The following is a 24,879-nucleotide window of genomic DNA, read 5'->3' as shown; positions in this document are numbered from 1 at the left end:
CCAAGCATGTTTTTTGGCACAAGGACGAAGCCTATTGAAAATGGTTGAAATCGGTCCATTATTTCACCTAGCCCCCATACAACCGTACCTCTCGATTTGAACTTTTTATGCTATAATTACGCCAAATATTCTGTTATCTCTCTAAAAATTGGTACAAATAAGTTTTATATAAGTATAAATGATACTGCAGATTTTCGTAAGGATCGGCCTATATTTGACCCTAGCCCCCATACAAACCCCCCTTCAAAAAATGACTTAAACGTCTAAAATTGACTTGTAACCATTTGTATCGCAATGAAACTCAACAAAACTAACTGTTATTTACAAATATATCCTTTTCCCAAATTTACCGAGGATCGGCCCATATTTGACCTATATAAAGCCTCATTTAGAAATTTTAGTTTTTTATCAATAAATGGCTTAAATATTTTGGAATTATGGTAATATTCAACATAAATGTTTCTTTACAAAAAATAAAAATTGTAAAAATATACTCATGGTGTAGGGTATTATATGGTCGGCCATGCCCGACTATACTTTCCTACTTGTTTGCTCCTCAAAAGGAACTAAACGAAGTGATCGGGAAAAATTAAAAATATATTCCTACTCTATGGACTATAACGAAATGGAATTGGTATATGAGAACCCCTGCATTGTTTTCCTGTATCACTGTGTTATTATTGTCTTTGCTTTTTACCCCTGAAATATGAATATGTCAAAATTTAAATCTATATTCAAAATATATAATTCAGAAAAACTTTTAAAAAATTAACCAAAAACACATGTTGTCTGCCTTTTTAAAATTCTTTGAGCTTGAGTGGTAAAAAAATACCTTTAAAATTAGCAAAAACTTTAATTTCGAATTTTTTATCATTTTCTCCTTTAAAGCATGATTTAAAGCCTTAAAAGGATTTACAAATTGAGAAAGCTAAAACCAATATTTCTACATTTCCTTAAGGGGCCTTACCATAATCAAACTTTACGTAAAGTCTAATAAAAAAGTAAAATGAAATTTCATCCTCTTTTTTAAAAGAGAATAAAAGTCTATGATTTATACTTTTTGTGTTTATACGATTGGCATAAAACCATAACAAAGTAAGATGGAAACAGCTGTTTCACTTTTTGAGTTTAACTAAAAATATGATCTAATGCAACGAAGAGAAGAATTGTCAAATTTTCCATTCGTATTTTTTCTCAATGTAGTAAGGTTTCATTAATATTACGTTTAGGCGATCCCATCCGTATCCTTCACATTTTAAGGGCAAAAAAAGTTTCATCATTTCTATCTTTTCTTTCTCGTTTTAACCAAACTTTCAGAACGAAACTTTGCTAATAGAAACTTTGCTAATAAAAATTTCGTACTCTTTATAAAGCTAAATCGAAAATAATTTCGCAATAGAAAAAATCAGCTCTCAAGCACAAATGTACCGATTTCCCAGTTTTTATGCCCTTTTGCCAGTTTTTGATACCAGTTTTGTAACTGTAAATTTACTGATTCATTAATCAAAATTAATTTGATTAATTAATAATTTTTTGCCGACATTTTGATCACATTGGATCATAATATAGCCATATATAACAAACTATATTATGGTAAATAAAAAATATTATGATAAAATTTTTCAACTGTATTTAGAGCTTTTTAAAATTTTTACAATAACCATTATATACTTAGACTACAATCCTAATTTTTACCATAATATGTTGCTCTTAAAACATGGTTACCACAACCATGTATTTTCTCTGCGTGTAGGTAACATCGCCAATATACTACTACCATTTAGACAGTTATGAGCAAAAACTTATATGGGAGGTATAAAGTCAATTGTAATCCGATTAAAGATTTCAATCTAAAAGCTATTTGGGGACTTAAGAAAATAAATATGCAACTTCTCGAAACAACTCTAATAAAATTATTAAAGACTTAGATCTCACAGATCGACCAAATACAAGATTTCAACATAGTACTTACAGACAAGATGTACAGACGTACAGACAACTCAAACAACTCCGTTATATGAGAAAATCTTCCCACTGTAGCAGGACAATAAAAACAACAAACAAAAAACTCTTAACAACAAAAACATTACACGAATGGTTTATGGTTTATTGACATGATTGTTTTGTAGTCATTCAAAAACTGGACGTTAAAACGGATAAACGCGAATCGTAAATAAAATTAACGGAAAAATAACAAGTGAATTTTATAAATAACAAAAAAAAATACAATTTTATAATATAGAATTAAAAAACAAAACTAAGTGAAAATTAAAAAAATAAAAAACAAAGTTTAAATGAAATTTTTTAAAGAAAATGTTGTTTTAATTTTCATTTGTGTAACTAAATGATGGGCTGTAATTCTTCAATGGATACAAATAGTGTTTTAGATGAACCAATGGGGGGTATGGCTGGCATGGCCCTGCCCTCCAACCAATGGCCTTTAACGCAAGCGGTAATTAAATAAACATTAATTATTCCACTTATTTATGTGTTGTTTTCGTTTGTATTTTCAACAAAATAGAAAACAATAATTAAAGTGTGAATATGTTAGATATGTATTTAAATATGTATGTGTGCTTAAGTAATTTCACAAAATGACTTTATTGTTATTTTATTTACATATGTACTTATATTCCTTACCCGGCTTTTTACTTTAGAATCCCATAGATGTTGTCCTAGAATTTGTGCGTCTCGATGCTAAAATCAGTAAATTAGAGGCTACTTGCCCAGGTCCACGCCTAGCCACCTGTGAAGCTTGGATAGAACATTTACAAAGTAAACTAAGTGAACTAATGGGTACTGATGCCCGACAAATTAAAGAATCTCTACGTAGTCGTGAACAAGCACATGAAGCATTCAATTCAACTCCCTCTACATCAACTTTGTCACAACAACATGCATCATTACCCTCACAGGTAATTGACCAAGGCGTCCTACATATTGATGGCTACACAGCGGAACATCCATTTCCATATAATAACAATAAAGCTGTGGCCTACAATAGTGTAGCTGTTGCAGACACTCACACCACCACCACCACTGCCAGTAATGGAAAAAATAGCATTCATAACGGTGTACTTCCGTCTGCGAATCATCATATGAATAGTGGTGGTGTTGGCGGTTATGGCATTACTCGTTTATTGCCAACTAATGATATAGTGACTAAAACACCTACACAGGATTTAGTTAATGTAAGTACAACCAACTAGAGCCAATAAACATTGTTTATATAATAAACTAATTAGTGAGGATATTTTTTGTCACTTTAAACTTTTTACACGACTATGAAGGCGAAAATATAATTTACTTGTACTGATGTTTTGTAACATTCAAATTTAATTTTTTTAATCGATAAATAATAAATATAGTTTCGATTTTCGCAAAACTTTTAATGAAAATATCTAAATCGGTCGTTCGAATTATGAACATAAATCCATGGATCCTATATGAATAATATATCTGACATCTTGTATCGGTGTTAGTTATCATAGAGTCGTGTTTGTTCTACTTTGCTTGTTTACAGTGTGTAGTTATTTCTAAATGTTGCTGATATGTTTATATGTAATTGTGTCACACTACAAACATTTTTTATGTCCCAGCAGTTCGACGCGACAGTCCCGAACTGACTACTTAACATACTACTTGTGGTGGCCCCTAGCCACCTGACTAACCAGGTGACCAACCATTTTAATATGGGCTTGTCCTACAAGGAAGTCAATCGTCACTCTACAATGAGACAGTCAAAAATAGTCAAAGGATGGTAATCTCCAAATGGGTTTTTGGAAGTCAGTCACATTACTAGCTATTTAACTGGCGCTACTTTTCTTACTATAAAATTAGGATATGGACGTGTTCTAGGATAGTGACGATTTACATTTATTCTTGATGAATGGCCCAAAACATGCGAATTGGAGCCAACAGGTGGTAAGATATGAATACTATGGGACATCAATGTGACGATTGACCCGAAAGATATAAATTTGAGTCAATCAGATGTTGGCATATTAGTAGAAAGTAACAATCATTTCTCCAAAAGATGGCTAAAATAACTACTTTCGGAAGTTCAATAAAATGAAAAAAACTTTTAACTGTCTAATCTCTAGATTAGTTGGAGACAGTAAAGAGACGATTGCCTCCGCTCTCGTTTACAAAGGGGACACTAAAGTGACGACTGTCTTCATTCTTGATTACCAAGGGGGACATTCGTGACGAATGACCCAAAACATAAGAATTACAATCATCCATTACTGTCTTTTTCGTATGCATTGACTCTTTGTCGAACCGCTGGGGTGTGGAAAATTTGTATCGAGTTTAGTATTGTTATCTACTTTATTAAGGATTCATTAGTGTCTATTATTTTTTTTACAATTTTTTTTAAACAATAATTAATCATGCATGTGTAAATTATGTATATACATATGTATGTTAATTTTAATGGAATCAAGAGACTTTCTAATTAATATAAACAATGCACTTACACACACAATGTGTAACAATAATTAGAATATATATACTTTATAGGGTCAGAAAATTATATTATAGAAATTACAAACAGAATGACAAACTTATATACACCCTTCTCACGAAGGTGAAGGGAATAAAATTGACCTATTATTATAAGTCATAAAATTTAACAAATGATTTTATAGAAAATATTTATTTAAAAACACTTACTAAAGTAAAATTGATTCGCATCTAGACGTTGGCTTCATTAGCACATTTACGGCCTTAAAATTATATCTTAAACTGTTATAGATAGCAAAGTCCTTTTATCTATATTTTTATGATTCAAATTCTCGAAGACCCGGGGTCTTTAGTATACAAACGTTTTCTAACTATATCATACAAGTTTTCAAGAATTTTTATACCCACAACGAAATATTTTAGTCATAGACTCACAAAGGTATATACTAGGGTTGTTAATTATAAGTGTTTAAAATTAATCGAATAAAAACTTACAATATTTTTTTTATTCGAGTGGTGGAGTAAATTTTAAAAATTATTCTATTAGTCGAACGGGTTTGCGTACTTTAATGCACTTATACGTAATTAACTTAGTTCAATCTCAACCTATTTTAAATTTCTCACTAGATTTTAAAGTGGAAGCTGAGGCATTTATAATGATACATGTATATGATGTTCAGAGAAATATTTGTACTTATCTTGTTTTATACCCACCATCAAAAAAGATGGGAGTGTATTGTATTTGTCATTCCGTTTGTAACATATCGAAAAATTAGATCCTTATTAGATTGTAAAACGTCCAGCCTGTCTGTTGAAAACACTGTAGGACGAGCTAGAGAATGGAAATTTTCAACAAATACTTTTTGTTTGGTATAGAAAATGGCAATATCTGTCAACTATTTAAAATGTATTTAATTCATATGGGAGGCGCAAAGCTCCTCTTTCACAAAATGACATTCCGCTCGTTATTCTCAGATTCAATTAAAATTTGCCAATTTTAGCGCTAATAGTTTCTCACACAAAAGACAAAATTGTCTTTATGTTAAAGGCATAAAATTCCGATTGTGATTTCAATTTATTTCTCAATATATATACATGGATGTTAAAGTTACTCATGCAAATTTTTAAGATTCTATCTGTAATAGTTTCCAAGGTTAACGAATTTTTGTATTTTATTTATATGGAAGGTGCCACGCCCCCTAATTGTAATCCGCACACCATTTATCCTAAATAAGCATATTGACAAAACTGTCTTCATGTTAAAGGAATAAAATTCCGATTGTGACCGATCCATAAACAAGTAAGAATGTTATATTCGGCTATGTCGAATCTTATATACCCACCATCAAACCTCGTTTGTCTCGAATGAAATTTACTTATTTCGAATTTCATCTATATACTTCTATTATTAGGCCAGTTATAAGCGTTAAAGTAATTTTCTGAAGGGAACCTTATAAAGCGGGGAAAGGTCAATTATGGGTCGACCTCATAAAATTTGGTTCATACTAAATTAATTGTGTCAAATCACTCGTATATTTAAGCTATTAATGAGCGTTAAAGTTATATTTTTTGAAGGGGATCTTATATGGAGGGTAGGGACCGATGGACCGCTTATGGACCGATCCTCATAAAATTTTGCACAGTAATTTTGGATCATAAGAAACTTACTTATGTCGAATTTCATTGCTATATTCGTATTATTAAACATGTTATGACTGTTAAAGCTGCTTTTCGAGGGGGCTATCCGAAAACGTGGACCGCTATCGCCCGTTTTCAATAGCAAACAAATCTTACCTATAAGAAATATTTATGTCAAATTTCAAACCTCTAGCTTTTTCCATTCGGACTCTATCGCACTTTCAACAGACAGACGGAAGGACAGTTCCTCTACAACTTGTACACAACGAATGTCATTGCTATATTAACACTTTTAAGTCAGTTTTGAGCTTAAAAATAAATTTCTTAAGGCGACCTCATATGTTTTTTTTTTTTTTTTGTTAAAAACAACACATGGTATTTATTCCTTGGAGATTTAGACATTAAACTCCCATAAAATTTATAAACTACATACATATTTATAATATTTTTATCGTATTTAAGTATTTGACCCAATTTTCTAATACTTAGTTGGTACTACTTGCATTAAAGATTTGTAATTTGACGTGTAATTAAGAGAGTAATATGAGGGAAAGAATGTGGTAAAATGTATGCGGGAAGGTGTGTTGTTACGTCCTTGTTCAAAAAATATCACCATTAAGTCCATGACATAACACAATTTTATTGATATTATTTTGCTATTAACGATTTTAAATAAATTACTTTATTTACTGGCAATTTTAGTTTTGTATATAAAAATAGTTATATTATAGTAATATTTGTTTATATATGTACTGCTGCATTAAGCAATAATGTTTTATAATTTGCATAATTATAAATAATCAACTATAATTGGAAAGTATTTGTGATTAGCTAATTTAATTAGCTATTTCGTTGTGAGTTAGTTTATTAAAAAAATTTGCAAAGAGAAATTTCCCTGAGAATGTTACTCCTAATTGCATTTATTTCAAAAAAAATATGTTTTGACCACTCTTATGTAAGATCTTACAATTTTGTCAGATCTGACAATGGTAATGTACCCAACAAAAAAGTGTAGAAATTTCAAATTCAGGTGAAAACCCTATGATATATGTTGTTCTTTTTTGACAACTCTGAACTACATCTAATATCAGTTTTAGAAGCGCTAAAAATCCGATATTTGGATGTCAAAAATAAAACACATTTTCTTAATGAAACGCTTATGTAAATTTCACTGATTTCTCACAAAACCTTGATAAACTTCAAATATGTTATTTGTAATGACTTTTCTACATCTCTTTTATCAATTTTAACTGGGTTTTCATTTGTAAAGAAATATTTGGTTTATCAAAGTGAACTATATGTAATCGCATTGTAAGATGTAGTTTGTAAAGTATGACATCAATTATTTTTTGCTGGGAATTAACAAGTTAGCAAAAGGCAAAAATAAAATTTTCACATCTGACAATAATAATTGTCAAACTATAATCTTACGATGATCTGACAAGGTAACGTAATGTGTTTACACGGCTGTCATATGTTTGACCATATTGTCATTTTACAACTTAGACATTCTTACCTTTTTCTCATAACGTCGGAAGACAAAAATTTTAATGGTTGTTAGATATGATCGGAACATTTTTCTGACAGCTTATATAACATAATAATGAACTTAAAAGATCTATTCTGCGGATTCAGTTGTATGGGCGCTAGGTGAAATAACGAACCGATGTTCACCATTTTCAATAGGCTTCGTCAACGTTACCATAGAAGCTCATGTCAGAGATACATGCCGAAACGGCTCAAATATTTTTTAAGCCGCGCCGCCGCCTTCTTCTTTTGGCTCAAAAGCTAAGCCGTCTTAAACGTAGCCGCTGATAAAGATTGGAATCACACATGTATTTCGGAAAATAAATTCACCAATTTGAACGGAGTTGCCACACAATATTGTGCTAATATTAAAATTGTAAAAACTACTATAAATGTTCATTTTTCTGCAGAAAAAAACTTATATAACAGACTATTATACAGAGATTTTTCAATATAATAAACGCTTATAAGGTCAATTTCTGAAGAAAAGTTTAAATTGAGCCGACAATTTAGCCGCCGCCGATATTTTCTATAATAAGCCGCCGCTGCCGACCTAAAATGATTGCGCCGTCGCCGCCGATCATTTTACATCGGCTTGTATCTCTGGCTCATATACCATTGAATTACCTCCAAAATTGCGACCTGTAGTTTGATTACAAGGTTTACAAGCCCCATTTGGGGCTTGTAAAAGATCTATTCTGCGGGTTCAGTTGTATGGGGGCTAAGTGAAAAAATGGACCGATATTAACCATTTTCAATATGGTCCGATATTAATTATTTTCAATATAAATCGACTCAGAAAATGATACTGAGCCGATTGGTATACTTAAAGTTGGGTGCGTTACAAACATCAGAACAAACGCAATGTAGGGTATAACAATAATGACCGGAACTCCTTAGATATTTCATTCATAATTTAATGATTTATTTATTTTTATATTTCGCATCTATTAACAAAAATAATACATACATAAATCTTTTTTAAAATAAATAAATGACATGTCAATAGATAACATTCATGGGGAATTATTGACAGTTATTAAGCGAATACAATTGTTTACATAAATAGTCATGTATTGTTCAAAACTCAAATACATTTTTTGAAAGAAAGTTTTTGCCTCCAGGAATAAACACAAAGTACATTAATTATTTTAAACAACACGTACTTTGTCAATGAAATGCTCCAAAATAAGTTTTCAAATACGAAACAAATATTTAAAGGAAATGGGATGAGGATCATGACGATAACATTTAAATTATTTAATATGTAATATTTAAATCGTCTAGCCATTTAAAAAAATAATTTTTTTATGGATTAGTAAAAGTAATTAATATTTAAAGAAAATAACTTGACATTTTAACTTAGTCTTTCTATACATAATAATTAAAACTTTGTCAGATATTAACTTTGAATTACATATTTAAATATGTATACATACATACGCACTTATTCATAAACAACATTTTATTTTATAAAAAGTTTATTTAAAACAAAATTTCCATTATAAATTTGATTTATGAAATGAAAATGTGTTCAAGTAATTTTTATAGATTACGGGTGGTATGAGTAATACTTCTGCAAGAAGTTTATTCCACGTACGAACAGTGCTTCTAAAGTTTATGCAGTGCGTTGTGCAGTCCACTAGCCAATCGATAACAAATTTGTGAATTAGGTAAGAATTGCAGCCACTCAATGAAGATTTAAACCAACCGGTTTGATTAACAAAAATTAGGATATTCTTTAGGTTTTTTTTTATTCCAAATAGCTCATCCAAACAAGATAAAGCAGCAAGGCCGAAGCATTGTTCTCTGCTTTCATTGAATGATGACAAATAGCAGAGAAGGTGAGGTATTCAGGCCTGTCACAGATCGAAAGTGAAATTATCTTTCCTAATTTTCTTCTGCAAAAATGAAAAATGACTTTTTCAGAATGAAATCACTTCACATTTTCAACACGAACTTTACAACAGTTTAAAGTTATTTGTTCAATTCACAATCGATAGATTATGACTTGCTGCAAAGATCTGTTCACAATCGCTGTTATTAAACTTTAGTAGGTACAATATACAACTTGATTGTGAATTGAACAATTATTTCTATGAGTTTCATGTGATTTATTTATAATACATAATTCTACATTCGGTTGGAATGGAAACAGAGCTGATTGATTCCTCTTCCTCCTCATTATAGCAACTTCACATTTGTAATTCTGGTCTGAGTTGGGGAACATCTCTCGCGACATCTCGATAGGACGGTCATCGCTTATTACCGAGCTTTCGTCAGAGTAACTTCTCAACCCTCACTAATTTAATGCATTACTGTTCGTTATGCGCTGTCTTCATTAAACTCGTGCTTTCGTTTTACCTCAGAGTGAGTTTATGTTTTTACATGGTGAATACCAAAAAATACTCACATTATAACCTAGTAGAGACCATTTAGAACTCAAATATATACTGGTAAAGACCAAATAATACTTTTGATATAATTAAGTTCGGCGCTTCCTTCAACTTCCTATATGAATGTATAGGTTATTGTTGATGTAGCAGTGACACATGTAAAGTCGGTGTGGCTGGGTCGACAATCCTTGGTCCGATTGTCGTGGGAACGGAAGGTATAGGTCGTTTTGTGGAATTTCTCCGGACACACTTGTGATAACCTGGCAAACCAAAATTAAAACCAGTAAAAAAACAAAAATACGAGTATAACAGTGAAGGATAGGTTCATAATTTACCCTTTCCTCCATATAACGAGTACAGAACGCAAATCTTCCTTTCAAATTTCATAACACTAGGTATGCGGATTTTCTTCTGGAGGGCTTGGAGCTGTAGATTAAGTAAAAAGAAAACTACATCTAAGAAACTATTTGAGCTAGAATTTCAAATGTTGCATGAAGAACTTTGATATTCATGTGAATATTTTGAGAATAACAGGCGGACTTTCAATGCGGTGTTTGCCACCTACCATATGAATTAAATACAAAATTTATATATATAAAAACTATAAGCTAAAATCTCCAAATTTTACATGAAGAACTTTGACATTCATATGAACATTTAGAGAATAACAAGCGGACTTTCAATTAGGGGCTAGGTACCTGCCATATGAATTAAATACAAAATTCTGACATCTGGTAAACTATTAGATTATAAAAATGTTTCACAGGTTACATTTAAATCTTAATTAACGTTCGGGAAAATTGGCGAACTTGTATGTAACAAATTGTATATGTGGAAAACTATTGTAATAAGAATCTTTAAAATCGTTAAGTGGGTTTTTTATTTATATTGCTTTAAGGGTAGCAAAGCACACGGGGTATAACTTTATGTGAAATTTATTCGCTATACTGGCTAGGGGTAGGATCAATTATTATTCGATTCTCATAAAATTTTACAGTTATTTTAGTACCATTAAGACCAAGGTTAGCAAAACTATCGCTAAGGTATCCGCTAAAATACCTTTTAAGCACTACTAACGTTAACGCTAAAATATCGATACCGAAAAAAGTTAAAATACCGTTAACGCTAAAACATCGATACCGTAATCCTATTTGAAAAATAATATATAATATAATACAATTTAGAATATACTATTGAATAAACTATAGTCAAGAAAATATAGAAACAGAGTCAGAGCCAAAGTATGGTAAACAAAAGTGGGTACATAATTGGTCATAGCCCCATAGAAATAAAACTTCAGAAAATTTATTTAAAACTAATTGCTGGTCTGAAAATCCAGGCCCTATTCCAAAAAAATACCATGAAGTTTATTAAATTAATTGCCAAAGTCATATAGTTTAGGGCTACTTACGAAACTGACTTTTCTATTAAATTTCGGAAGTGGTCCTATATTTTTTGCATATCTGAATAAAATTATATTGAAATCGCCGCTAAAATTTTTAGTACATTAACGTTACCGCTAAAATAGCGATACCGAAATATGCCGAAATACCGATAACGCTAAAATAGCAATACTGAAATAAGTCAAAATACCGATACCGCATCACCGTTTCATAGAATGTTATGTAAAATTTTATTTTTATATAATACTTTTAAGGGCGGGTTTCTTACTACTCAGTTTAACTAGGCTTAACTTGTTGTTAGATTAAACTCCGAACAAATTTAGGCGGACTTTAACCGATGATTGTGTTTTTCAGTTTTAGATTTAAGCTCAGTTAACTCTGTTAGTATTGCCAAGTTTTCACTCAAAAACATAAACAATGAACAGCTGTTTTTTGCAAACAATTCTTTTGTAAAATGGACAATAATTAATAAAACAAATAAAAAAAATGCAATTTACCTCAAATATTATATTTTTGTTCTTCCGAAATCATTGTTTTATTGTTTTTGTTAATTGTGTTTTCTCACTTATAACTTGAGTTTAATTGGGCAATTACAATAAGTAACTTTACTGATAACTGAAAAACACGAAACATATATTAAACCCGGTTTAACCAAAGAATAAAGATTATCTTTATCAGAAAAACTCGCCCTAAGTATCTTTACTGATAACTGAAAAACACGAAACATATATTCAACCAGGTTAACCAAAGAATAAAGATTATCTTTATCAGAAAAACTCGCCCTAAGTTTTTGTTCTTTCGAAATCATTGTTTTATTGTTTTTGTTAATTGCCTTTTCTCACATATAACTTGAGTTTAATTAACTAATTACACTCAGTTAAACTAAGATAATATATAACTTTACTGATAACTGAAAAACACGAAACATATATTAAACCAGGTTTAACCAAAGAATGAAGAATATCTTTAACAGAAAAACTCGCCCTAAGTCAGTTATCAATATTAAACTTTTGAGTGCATGTTTCATCTAAATCATACCTAGTGATGGTCATCACTTGCACATCTCATTAAACAACATCCCTGTCATGTAACTTTTTTCCTGGCGAACTGCAACGATAACTTAAATGTCATCATTTAAATCGTAATGAAAAATCGACAACCAAAACCATTTAGCACAAAGTAGGCATTAATTTAATTTGATTTTTTTATTGTTTTATAAAAGTACATTTAATATTTGAAACATGCAACTATTAGCTGTTGTTGATAGTTAAATTAACAAAATATGAAAACTAAATAAATATTCTATTATAAAACGTATTACTTAATGACATGACAATTGATTAAAGTTCACAACTACGACAGAGAAAACAATAAATAAATGAAATTTACTAATTCCCACCCCATTTTTTGTACGATTTCAATAGCGATAAATAGTCTAAATGAATTGATTAATTTTATAAATAAAGGATTTTAAAAGGATTTTTTTTTTTGTTTAACTATATATTTTTTAGTTAGCTTTAAATTTAGGCATAATAGGAGATGTACAAAAGGCTTCCATGCATGAAGATTTCTTTGCACAATTAAGTGAATCTGCTTTACATTTGATGACAATACGTTGTTATAATGAAATTTTGGAACACACAAAAATAAGGCTGAAAACTCTAATGGATAGTTATGCTGAATTGAATGAATTGTATGTGAATCATGATGGTATTATTGGTAAGTTATTGGTAATGAAAATAACAAAAGCTTCTCTAATTTACTCTTTAGCCTTCATTAGTGGCGGTACTTATATGAGCCGCTTGGAGGAGAGTCTAGATGCTCAATTGGAAGTAGCTCGTGATGTTAGAGATAAATTGGGCAGTACTTTAGAGCAATGGCGCATATGTGGTCTTTTGCTTAGAGCCAGTGCCAATTCAGCTACACAAAGTCTTAAACAATGGCGTAAAGTTAAAACTATAGTGTAAGTAGTTTAAGTTCTTAAATGTAAATATTATTTAACTACTCTTTCTAATCATTCTAGAAATCCCAAAGAAAAACTAGAAACAGCTTTATCTTGTCGCAAAGATTTACAAGCCTCTCTGGTATCTTTGGAATGTGCTCAATTATCCCTGCCTCATGTGGAAATAAAATACATAAGCAATCGTCAAATTCTAGCGGTTAAACACTGTAATACTTACATGATCACCGATATCTCCAACATAGCAAGATATGAACATACCTCTAAGGTTTTTCTAGCATACGAATCGAATATTTCAAAAGCTTCAGCTTGGTTGTATGAAACGTTTAATAAGACCTTGAGACACGATTTCGAAAGAGCCGAAGAAACGGTAAGCAACTTGGCCAAAAATCTTAGAGATCATCGTGAGGAGATATTTACAGCAGCTCGTAGATAGAAATATTTATGGGAATTTTTATTATTATTTTTTTAACTACTAGTTTTTCTTTTATTATATATTTTTAATAAAGTTATTGTTAATTTAATTAACTTTTTATAACAACAATTATTTTTGGAGCTTTTTTAAAATTTTGACTATTTAATACCAGTATGATTTTTTAGGTATGCGATCTTCTTGTATGCCCATTTCTTCCATTATGTCCATTTCGAAGGTACTTAATTTGGGTTGGAAGGTGATTTCTTCAACAACGTTGGCTAAAAGTAAAGCAAAGACAATTTATAAATGATTTATTATTAAAATGAACAAAAATAAAGTAAAATTAATGGAAAATTTAGAAAACTTTACAAATTAACAAAAGATCGCTACAAACTAGAAAAATTATTTCATAACTACTTAATCGCGATCGTATTTTTCTAGATATTGCTCAAATTACTGGAATATTCATTGATTCTAGTACCCGAAGTAAAGTGTGTTATGCCAGACTTTTAAATATTTGGGGGTATTACAAAGATTCTGATTATATGGTGGATACACGCATTTTTGGGACGGCACGATCTATGCAGGACCAGCAGAAATTGATGTTCCGATCTCAGCTGTGCCAATCTTGTTTTGTGAGATAAATTTTTCTCAAATTCTGCTATAGATCGAATGAATCTGAAAACACGGTATTGCTGGCATCTTTATGAATGTCATTCAAAGCTGCTGTATACGAAATACAATTCACATTTGGACCTTTGTTTCCTCGCATAGCTAAAAAGTCGACTACCGACTGACGTAATTGCAGTAACATGAATTGAGGAGGATGCTTAACGGTCGAATCGTTACTCAATTGACTACGATGCGTAAAGTTAAGTTTAAATATTTCGATAAGGTCTTAAAAAGTATTAAAGACGTCGTTGCTGATAATAATGCGCACTGAAGAAATCTCAAACTGCACAATCTATTTGTCACACAATTTCAAGTCACAACTGCTCCAATCAAGATGCGACAAGTAATATTCGAACTTCTAGATTTGTGGTTAGGAATCTATTAAGTCTATAACCTACTATTACAACTTCAGTTTTTACTATAAGCTTTTTCTGATTGAGGAGCCAAAAGAACATTTATTGACAACATGTAAATGTATATGTATCCCGTTTTCCTACAAACTCACCTGGTGTATCCTTTTCTCTTTCAATATAGGCCGCTTTTGTCTTATAATCATGTGTTTGATTGTTAGATTCTGGAATGGGAATAATACGTCCAGTGCGTACTGAAACACGCACTTTTTCACCATCCTCCGTAAAACGCCATTCAAAATCACAGCCTTGCAAATCCGAAGGATCAATTAGACGTAAATCTTTAGTAACCTTTAAAATAAATATAAGTAATTAAAATATATAAATTAAAAATCATAATTTTTGTTACTTACATCCAAGGGGGCTTCTGATTTAATTAGCACGCCAGGGAAGTCATCTTCACCGCCCACAGTACGATAGTGCCAATTTAAACCTTCAACTACCACCCAATTACGTTCGGGTATAACTTGTGTAACATATCCCTGCTTGCCCTTATCTTTGCCCACTAGAACTTCAATACGATCACCGCGGAAGAAACCCCATTCCTCTGTGGAAAACATTTGATAAGTAAATTATAAAAAAAATCTTGATTATATCCTTACCGATGGGTGTTACAAACACCTTTTTACGCATGGTACCCGGCATGTTTTGTTGACGGAATTGTCCGGTCCAAGGACGATTCATTGTGTAACGAAAACGTTTGCGCTCCACTGTGCGATTTAAATATTGTGGCACACCTTTGGGAGTATCATAGTAGACCTTTTTTTGCAATTAAATAAACATTAAATGTAGAAATTATGCGTTCTTTATCATATGCCGCTTTTTAGTTTGTCTTTCAGTAACAACTTTTTTAAGGTTTTATTACCTGTTTCTTACTCCTCTCAATGTATTCCTTGGGGAAGTTTGAGAAATTCTTTACTTTCGATCTTAAAAACTGAGTTATACGCATTTTTCTTTTATAAATTTAATATTTTTCTATAAAATTAAACAAAAAACTCGTGTGTGTCCCCAGAAGCCAGAACTTACGAAACTTTTTAGTTTTTTTAATGGAAGTGTTCGGAAATTGTAAATATGCCAAACAGCTGTTGCCATGATGGAATAATAAGGTTAAGTCAGTTATACAAAAACAACAATGGTTGTATACTTATTTCAAAAAGTGTATATGTTGCCAGAGTGATGTTTTTAATATATACCGTAAATAAAGAAAATCCCTCATGGCCAAATTTCTCTATATTAGGCTTCTATAGTTGAAACGGAAAGTCGACTTTTTGTATATATTTAAAAGTCGACTTTTTGACATTTCGCATTTTACGAAAAGTCGATTTTTCGCCTTTTTTCATTTAATTAAAAGTCGACTTTTCGACTTATTCCGACTTTTTGCCTACTTTTTACTCTTTTCGATTTTCTCAGATTATTTTAGACTTTTCTTTTTCTTACTTTTTTCTACTATTTTCGACTTTTATTTACAAAGTCGACTTTTCAGCATTTTTCTTAGACGACGGTTGAGTTAACGACTTTTTTAACAAAATATTCGACTCGAAAAAAGTAGAAACAATGTAAAAAAGTCGAAAGACGTCGTAACAAGTTAGGAAAAATCGAAAATCCGACTATTTATAACATATTAAAAGTCGAAAAGTCTAAAAGTCGATTTTTCATAAAATGCAAAAAGTTAAAAGTCGACTTTTCGTTTCAACTATAGAACCCCAGTTTGAAGTTTTTGCATTTAATTAAAAGTCGACTTTTCGACTTTTTGTATTTTATGCAAAGTCGATTTTCGACTTGTTTCAGTTAGTTAAAAGTAATTTTTCGACTTTTTGACTTTTTCCGATTTTTTTCGACTTTTCAAATATTTTTCACTTTTTCCTGCTTTCCGATTATTTTAGACTTGTCGGCGATTTTCGACTTTTTTTTGATTTGCAACTTTTTTCGATTGTTTGACTATTTTTGTATTTTTTCGACTTATCTATTATTTTAGACTTTTAGATTTTTTCCGACAATTTTCGACCTTTTCCGACTTTTTCCGACTTTTTTCGACTTTTTACAACTTTTTTCGACTTTTCGACTATTTTCGATTTTTTCCGACTTTTCGATTATTTTCGACTTCTATTTCCAAAGTCGACTTTTCGACTTTTTTCACAAATGATCGACTTTTTGGAAAAAATAGTCGACTTCGACTTTTTTCGACAAAAAGTCGATTGTTCGATTTTTCGAAAGTCGATTTATAGAACCCTACCCCTAGTTTGAAGTAGAAGCAGCGTGGAAGTGTTCGGAAATAGTGAATACGCCAAACAGCTGTTGTCTAAGTCAGAGTTGTTTGTTTTTTTTCTTTTAGATTTTGCAGCTGTTTTTGACATTTTTGAGTAATTTTCATTAAATTCCTTTTCTGTATTTTCTGTATTTTACAAAAAAATAATTAGTTATTTTTCCCTTATAAAAATAAGAAAATTTTATCTTAAAACAAATAAAAATTAAGATAAGAATCTGCCACAATCATTTAAAAACATATTTGTGGGTTTTAATTTATATTTACGGGTTTTTGAAAGTAATTCATACACAACATTCGCAAATTTAAGAACAACCGGTTGATTTTTTTAAGAAAGAAGTTTAAAGGGAATTTTAATATACATATTCTTGTCATTTACAATATTAGTCATTGTTATTAAAAGAAAAGTTCCTGCATCTGTGCTTAAATATGTCTTATGATGCTTTAAATATTGAAGGTCCCGCAACAGAACCGGCTCCAGTTTTACTCTCCAAACATGCCAAATATTTTGTAAGATTTTTACATTTGTTACCGGGCCGTTTGGCCTCGCACGATTCCACTAGGTAAATATACATATGTACATACATTTTTATGTAAACTATATTTATATTAATACTTATATTTACTTTCTAGAGGCACTATTGCATTTTTTGCTGTTTGTGGTTTAGATGTTTTAAATTCCCTTCACTTATTAACCCCTGAAATGCGTAAAAATATTATAGATTGGATATATGGCAGTTTAGTCATACCACAGCCAGGTGAACGCAATTGCTCTGGTTTTCAGGTAAGTTAATTAGCATTGTTGATTGGTTGTTTTTATTTTAATTTTACGTGACTTAATTAAGATCTTAAACTTTTTAATCTTTTTGTATTTTTATACTGCTGGTTGTAGTACAACTTATGTATATAATTTATTATAGGGTTTTACATAGGTAAATATTTAGTATCCAAATTGTTGATAATACTAGCACAAATAAATAAAAAGTTTAGACATTTATTTACAGCTATGCTAAGAATCTTACTTAATGAATACAAAAGATATTATTAGGTATACATTTTTACGGTAGATGTTTAGGTTGATAAGAAAAATTACTGTTTTAATTACAATTTCCAAGCTTTATTATAACATTCCACAAAATATATACATATGTACCTTCAAGGCAAAATCAAGTTCCAAAATTTCATAAATTTTCCTGTCTCGACACTACCAAAGAATTACACTCCATCACACATTCCTGCATAAGATTATTTTGTACTCAACTGACTAGTCCGATTTATTCGGGCAAGGACTTTCAACTGCTATAATTATGCAAACTTCACCTACTCAACAACATTCTCTTGCATTGTTCCAAAATGTGCTATTGATCCAGGGAAGAAAACAATTTTGATTTAGGAACAACTTTTGTTTGAGTCGGGGTCACTTAAAAATTTGCTCCAGAGATGGAGAGTTTTGTCGTCCAAAGTACAAAAAGAAACACAACACAATTCTGTTCTTATCTTCGGCCTTGACATTAGAAACCAAGACTTTAAAGAAAGCTCTGAATTGTATACATTTCACCAATAGTATACCTTTTGTCATGACACTCGGGAGAATGGAAGCAAGCCGATACTGACTCAAAGTATTTACCGATCACGTCTTTAATGCTTCTCCATTTTCCTCCAATGTTGAACCAAGCAGATAATGTATTTCGTGGAGTGGTATACTGCTCGAATATCGATAGCGTAAAACATAAGGTTTAGGTTATGGGACATGGATACTCCTTGTATTCTACTTATAAAACTATGTTTAGTTCTCACCTCCTGAGAAGTATTAAATACTGCCAATATGCTGCATATTAAATTCATAAATCTATGAAGCTCCAACAAGGCATGTCGGTAAAACTTTTGTATAAACTATGTGGGACATATAATTAAAGTCCATTAAATTTCAGTTTAAATATCAGTTTAGAAAGACCAGACCTGCCGCGTAATACGAATATGGTTTCGGCAATACTAAAGCCAAAATGGTGCTAAAAGTGCAGCATATAGGTTTTCTAATAATCCGTGCGAATCAATCTATATTATGGAACTAATATTGAATTAATCTATTTTATATTTTCTTTTTTTTTGATTTTTATACCCTACACCACTATAGTGGGGAGGGTATTATACGTTTGTGCTGATGTTTGTATTGGTCCAATACCCACCTTAAAGTATACCGATCGATTCAGAATCATTTTTTGAGTCGATTAAGACATGCCCGTCCGTCTGTCCAGCTGGCTGGTTGTCCATGTAAACCTTGTGCGCAAGGTACAGGCCGCAATTTTCAAGATAATTTGATGAAATTTGGACCAAGCATGTTTTTTGGCACAGGGATAAAGCCTATTGAAAATGGTTGAAATCGGTCCATTATTTCACCTAGCCCCCATACAACCGTACCTCCCGATTTGAACTTTTTATGCCATAATTACGTCAAATATTCTATTATGTCTCTAAAAATTGGTACAAATAAGTTTTATATAAGTATAAATGACACTGCAGATTTTCGTAAGGATTGGCCCTTATTTGACCCCATACAAACCCCCCTTCAAAAAATGTCTTAAACGTCTAAAATTGACTTGTAACTATTTGTATCGCAATGAAACTAAACAAAACTAACCGTTATTTAAAAATATATCCTTTTCCCAAATTTACCGAGGATCGACCCATATTTGACCTATATAAAGCCTCATCTTTGAGTTGTTTATTTTTTAAAATCTTTAAAATTCAAAATTTTAATCTATTTTTTCAGGGTTCCCGATCCGTTTTGATAAAAAGTGATAATGAAGAATATTTAGCAAATGCTAAATGTTATCAATGGGGTCATTTGGCTATGACTTATACCAGTATTGGTATTTTAGTAACTTTAGGTGATGATCTGTCACGTTTAGACCGTAAAAGTATAGTCCATGGTATGTTTATCACCAAATTAGTTAAGCGTTACAACATTGTTACCTAAAATATCTGAATTTTTTCTTATCCAGGTGTTGCTGCTGTACAAAGACCAGATGGCAGTTTTAGTGCTTGCATAGATGGTAGTGAAAATGATATGCGTTTTGTTTTCTGTGCGGCGGCCATATGTCATATGCTGGACTATTGGGGTGATGTTGATAAAGACAAAATGTATAAATTTATAATGAGCAGTATTGTAAGTATAAAATAACAAATTAAAAATAATAAATAAGAAATATTAAATGTGTTTTGCCTTCAATAGCGTTATGACTATGGTTTCAGCCAAAATTTAGAAGCTGAGGGCCATGGTGGTACCACTTACTGTGCTTTGGCTGCTTTACATTTAAGCGGTCAATTACCGCGTATTGACAACGAAACTTTAGAGGGTATTAAACGTTGGTGCATATTCCGTCAAGTGGATGGTTTTCAAGGACGTCCCAATAAACCGGTAGATACTTGTTATTCGTTCTGGATTGGCGCTTCTCTGAAAATACTCAACGCCTTCGAATTGACCGACTATGCAGCAAATCGTTCATACATTTTGGAAACACAAGATAATGTAGTTGGTGGTTTTGCCAAGTGGCCACATTCAACCACCGACCCATTCCACACCTATTTAGGCCTTTGTGGTCTAGCATTTACAGGAGAACCGGGTTTGTTGGAAGTGATGCCTAGTCTTAACATGTCTATGGCGGCTTATGATAAACTCAAAAAATTGCACGCAAAATGGAGTTTACAAAATATCGAGGAAAATCATAAATCCTATATGGAGGCCATTAGTCGACAAATGTATGATACAAAGTTGACACTGGAAGAAGAAACAACATCGCCTTTAATAGAAGCCCAATGATGAGAGAGAGTTCATATATTATATTTATAAATGTATTTTGTATTCTGCTTAATATTTTGTTATTTTAAAACATAAAATAATTTTCGGTTTTATTAAGTTTTCTTTTATTATTAGTTAAGCTTAATTATAATAGTATGTCCAAAACTATTTTAACATAAAGAATTGTTTAAAGCCATTTAATGAAAGAAGTTTAAAACAATTATAAGCACAAATTATTAATAAAACTATTAAAATATTTACAAAGTTTTACTTACACTATCACCTTTAATTATTTACTTAACATTTTCAAACTTGCAAAAACAAACGATTAATTTGCTGCTCCAAATCATAGGGTACTAATTGCATTTGTAAGCCTCCTTGATCTCTTATGGGTCTATCTATGTGTACTTTTCCTCTCAAAGGTGCCAAAGATCTTTCGGTCACTAGATCACATCTTTGTACCATTAACGATTTCAGTTGTAAACAATTTTTGGTTAAACTTCTGAAAAATGTATTAAATTAAGTCATTTTATAATTATTTTAACAGAATATTTGCCTTTTAGTAATGCCACGGCTAATAGATTAAAAAATCACTGGGATAAAAATCATTTTGATAGAAATCTAATTGATTGGGTCTATCGATAAAAACACGTTTACGCAGTGGTCCTAAGGAACGTTCAGTAATGCGTGGACAACGTTGAACTAGCAACGATTTTAAACGTAAGCAGTGACTGCTTAAAGCACTGCAATTAAAAACAGAAAATAAAATATGAGAAAAAACGGAAATTTGATTGCATTTTTGTGTGAATTTTAAGGGCGTGTTTCTTAGTCATTAGTTAAACTAGGCTTAACTTGCTAATAGATTAAACTCGGAACAAATTTAGGCGGACTTTAACTGATAATTGTGTTTTCTGTTTTTTGTTTTTTGCAAACAATACTTTTGTAAAATTGAAAATTTTGGAAAAATGTTGAATAAACGTTTAAAACAATAAGGGCGAGTTTTTCTGATAAAGATAATCTTCATTCTTTGGTTAAAGCTGGTTTAATATATGTTTCGTGTTTTTCAGTTATCAGTTACGTTACTTATTATCTTAGTTTAACTGAGTGTAATTGGCCAATTAAACTCAAGTTATAAGTGAGAAAACACAATTAACAAAAACAATAAAACAATGATTTCGGAAGAACAAAAATTTTATATTTTAAATAAATTGCAATTTTCTAATTTGTTTTGTTTTATTTATTATTGTTTTAAATGTCTATTTAAAATTTTCCATTTTACAAAAGTATTGTTTGCAAAAAACAGCTGTTCGTTGATTATGTTTTTGAGTGAAAACTTGGCAATACTAACAAAGTTAACTGAGCTTAAATCTAAAACTGAAAAACACAATCATCGGTTGAAGTCCGCCTAAATTTGTTCTGAGTTTTTTCTAACAGCATGTTAAGCCTAGTTTAACTGAGGACTAAGAAACCCGCCCTAATAAATAAAACAAATCAGAAAATTGCAATTTACTTATAATATTAAGTTTTTGTTCTTCCGAAATCGGTTTAACCAAAGAATGAAGATTATCTCTATCAGTAAAACCCGCCCTAAGTGTTTTGAATGGATGGTGTTTGAAATTTTGAATTAAGCCGGATTTTAAAACTATGATTTTACTTCAAAATACAGTTCTGAAAGACAATTTTTTTAACGATAAATATTTAATAAAACACCGAACTTACATTTTTCAGAATATTAAAATAAAATATAACAGGCAGGAAAATTCAGTACTTTTTGTATTTACTTTTGTTTATATTCTAGTCTACAGTTTAGTCTATTCTATGGAATAGAATACAATCTAGTCTATAGCAGAACAAGCAATAATCTCTTATAAAATTCCTAAAATCAGTCTATTTTCCGCAAAATTTATGTTTTGATATTTAATAATAATTTTCATAAAAGTTCGTAATGAATACAGTCCCTCAAAAAATGTAAACGGATTTTTTTTATGAATTTATGGCCAGTAATAATTTTAATAAAAAAATACATAAAAATTAAAACTTTTTTACTTACTGTATTCCATAATCCGATATAGCGACACATCCTACAAGATTAATGTGTTCCAAAGCACGACAATAATTACCAATCTGAATGAGAACTTGATCCGTAACACTTGGTGTATGAGCCAAAGACAGTATTGTTAATTTGTTCAATTTTCTAAAGAATATAATTAAACATCGTTCCCCAATAGCGGCGCAATACGATATATCAAACTCTTCCAAATTATTCTGATGCAATGTAAGAGCATCAACAGCACCAGTTGTCAGCCACTGACATTTGGATAATTTTAAAACACGCAAATCTTTGCATTCAATTATAATGGGCTGCAGTGCTAGAGGTGTTATATTAATGCATTCATTTAAATTGACAATTTTCAAGCGTTTATTTTTCGCTAAAATGGGTAGAAGCAGCTCATCGGTTAGCCAATGGCAACGGGCTAAATGTAAATTTTCCAAACGCCTACAATGATCACCCAACACTTTAAAGGTAAGTTCCACATTGTTTGACGAATTACCTGAAAGATTTATTTCAATAAGACGTTCGAGAGTAGCCTCCACTAAATGTTTTGCTGTTTGTGAACAACAACGTAATATAAATAATTCTTTGAGTGTTAAATAGTTAAGTATTTTCGGTATAATCACATCCTCCCAACTCAAGTCAAAAAAGGTTAATTTATTTATATTTGGCGTTGTGGCCATTTCCACCAAATGTTCCTCTTCGTTTTCTAACGTAGACATTTTGTTGTCGTCCTTTTGTTAAACTAATGCGTTTTTGTTTTTAATTAAATTGGTTTTATTTCCAATTTTCAATTTAGTTCTTCGCAAATTCTTTAATTTCTTTGTTCATTAAATTTTCTATTTATTGCTATAAGTTTTTTTATTTCTTGACTTTCTTTTCGTTTGTTTACTTCCGCAACAATGTTGTAATACAGTATTTTCATATGATGACCTTCATATTTGATTGTTTTTTTGGCAATTTTGTTTTCAGCTCTCTTTCTAAACAATGTAATTTCGGTAATACCTAAACAATAATGCCAACATAATAATATAAAATCACTAAAATATGTTTTTATTTTAATATTTTACGATTTTACTTTAAATTGAAAATTTTATGTATTACGTAGCAGTAGTGCTTCGCTATTAATTTGTATATTTTAAACCTAATATTCCAACATATAATTCGAATGCAGGTTCAACTCAACTGTTTTTTATTTATGGTCAGGAAAGATGAAAAATATATAAAATGTTTTGATACGAATTTGATAAAAAAAAAATAATTATTGCGGAAACAAATGTGGAAGATACCCCCTTTAAAGAAGGACTGTACGTCAGAGCAATTTTTTTGGAAGTTCAGAAAAGTTTAACTTTAAGAGCAGTGTCAGACGTTTAATTTATATTGAGATATTTGCTTTATTGTGATATGTATTGAACGTGAAACATATAATATTGATGGATCGTATTCCATATTACAGAAAACCCCAATTTTCTGAAATCCAAATTAATATTTATAATAGATCACGTTATAAATATTGAACGTGTAGCATGTTTTGTAATATCATTAACGATACATTTGTAAAATTTGGAAAAATAAATAAAATCAAACATGTTAAAAAATAAAAAAGAAAATTACTTTTTTTTCTAAATCTGTGTTTTAAGGATTTTCGCGGCATTTGTTTAATCATCCACCGACCCGTATACCATACAATATCGCAAATGCTGACGTAAAGCATATTAAATGTGTAGCATTACCGAGGTATTCATCAATCCATTAAAATGAGTTGTGATCCAATTTGATCAATATATATTGAACGTGAACCAGTTGAAACGAAAAATCGACTTTTTGACTTTTCGACTTTTTTCATTTAATTAAAAGTCGACTTTTCGACTTATCGACC

The 24,879-nt window shown here is 30.8% G+C and overlaps 4 protein-coding genes across 5 annotated transcripts; 2 read left to right on the top strand and 2 right to left on the bottom strand.

Moving 5' to 3' along the window:
- Positions 1-2,285: 2,285 nt before the first annotated feature.
- On the top strand, positions 2,286-13,926 carry LOC111679522. Its single transcript, XM_023441094.2, has 5 exons — positions 2,286-2,452; positions 2,658-3,191; positions 12,940-13,147; positions 13,199-13,391; positions 13,452-13,926. Exons 1-5 carry the CDS (start codon positions 2,345-2,347, stop codon positions 13,822-13,824), a joined length of 1,416 nt encoding a protein of 471 aa, XP_023296862.2. The 5' UTR covers positions 2,286-2,344; the 3' UTR covers positions 13,825-13,926.
- A 26-nt stretch (positions 13,927-13,952) lies between these two features.
- LOC111679521 (probable 39S ribosomal protein L24, mitochondrial) lies at positions 13,953-15,924 on the bottom strand. Its single transcript, XM_023441093.2, has 5 exons — positions 15,751-15,924; positions 15,488-15,644; positions 15,239-15,432; positions 14,981-15,176; positions 13,953-14,081 (listed from the first exon to the last, which is right to left on the bottom strand). The coding sequence occupies exons 1-5, from the start codon at positions 15,832-15,834 to the stop codon at positions 13,966-13,968; spliced, it is 747 nt and encodes a 248-aa protein (XP_023296861.2). The 5' UTR covers positions 15,835-15,924; the 3' UTR covers positions 13,953-13,965.
- A 1,376-nt stretch (positions 15,925-17,300) lies between these two features.
- On the top strand, positions 17,301-21,221 carry LOC111679520 (geranylgeranyl transferase type-1 subunit beta). The gene is made up of 5 exons (XM_023441092.2): positions 17,301-17,711; positions 17,782-17,932; positions 19,919-20,078; positions 20,151-20,314; positions 20,381-21,221. The coding sequence occupies exons 1-5, from the start codon at positions 17,578-17,580 to the stop codon at positions 20,966-20,968; spliced, it is 1,197 nt and encodes a 398-aa protein (XP_023296860.2). The 5' UTR covers positions 17,301-17,577; the 3' UTR covers positions 20,969-21,221.
- Positions 21,051-23,968, bottom strand: LOC111679519 (F-box/LRR-repeat protein 15). Of its 2 annotated transcripts, XM_023441091.2 has the most exons (3): positions 22,998-23,968; positions 21,504-21,690; positions 21,316-21,449 (listed from the first exon to the last, which is right to left on the bottom strand). In XM_023441091.2, the coding sequence occupies exons 1-2, from the start codon at positions 23,720-23,722 to the stop codon at positions 21,522-21,524; spliced, it is 894 nt and encodes a 297-aa protein (XP_023296859.2). In that variant the 5' UTR covers positions 23,723-23,968; the 3' UTR covers positions 21,316-21,449; positions 21,504-21,521. The 2 variants fall into 2 exon arrangements, with proteins under 2 accessions (XP_023296858.2, XP_023296859.2); XM_023441090.2 differs by lacking the exon at positions 21,504-21,690 and having other exon boundaries at positions 21,051-21,449.
- Positions 23,969-24,879: the final 911 nt, after the last annotated feature.

The sequence above is a fragment of the Lucilia cuprina genome, chromosome 2, assembly GCF_022045245.1.
Source record: "Lucilia cuprina isolate Lc7/37 chromosome 2, ASM2204524v1, whole genome shotgun sequence".
NCBI lineage: Eukaryota > Metazoa > Arthropoda > Insecta > Diptera > Calliphoridae > Lucilia > Lucilia cuprina.
Note: the sequence above shows the minus strand (reverse complement) of the source record. Positions and strands in the feature narration are given on the sequence as shown.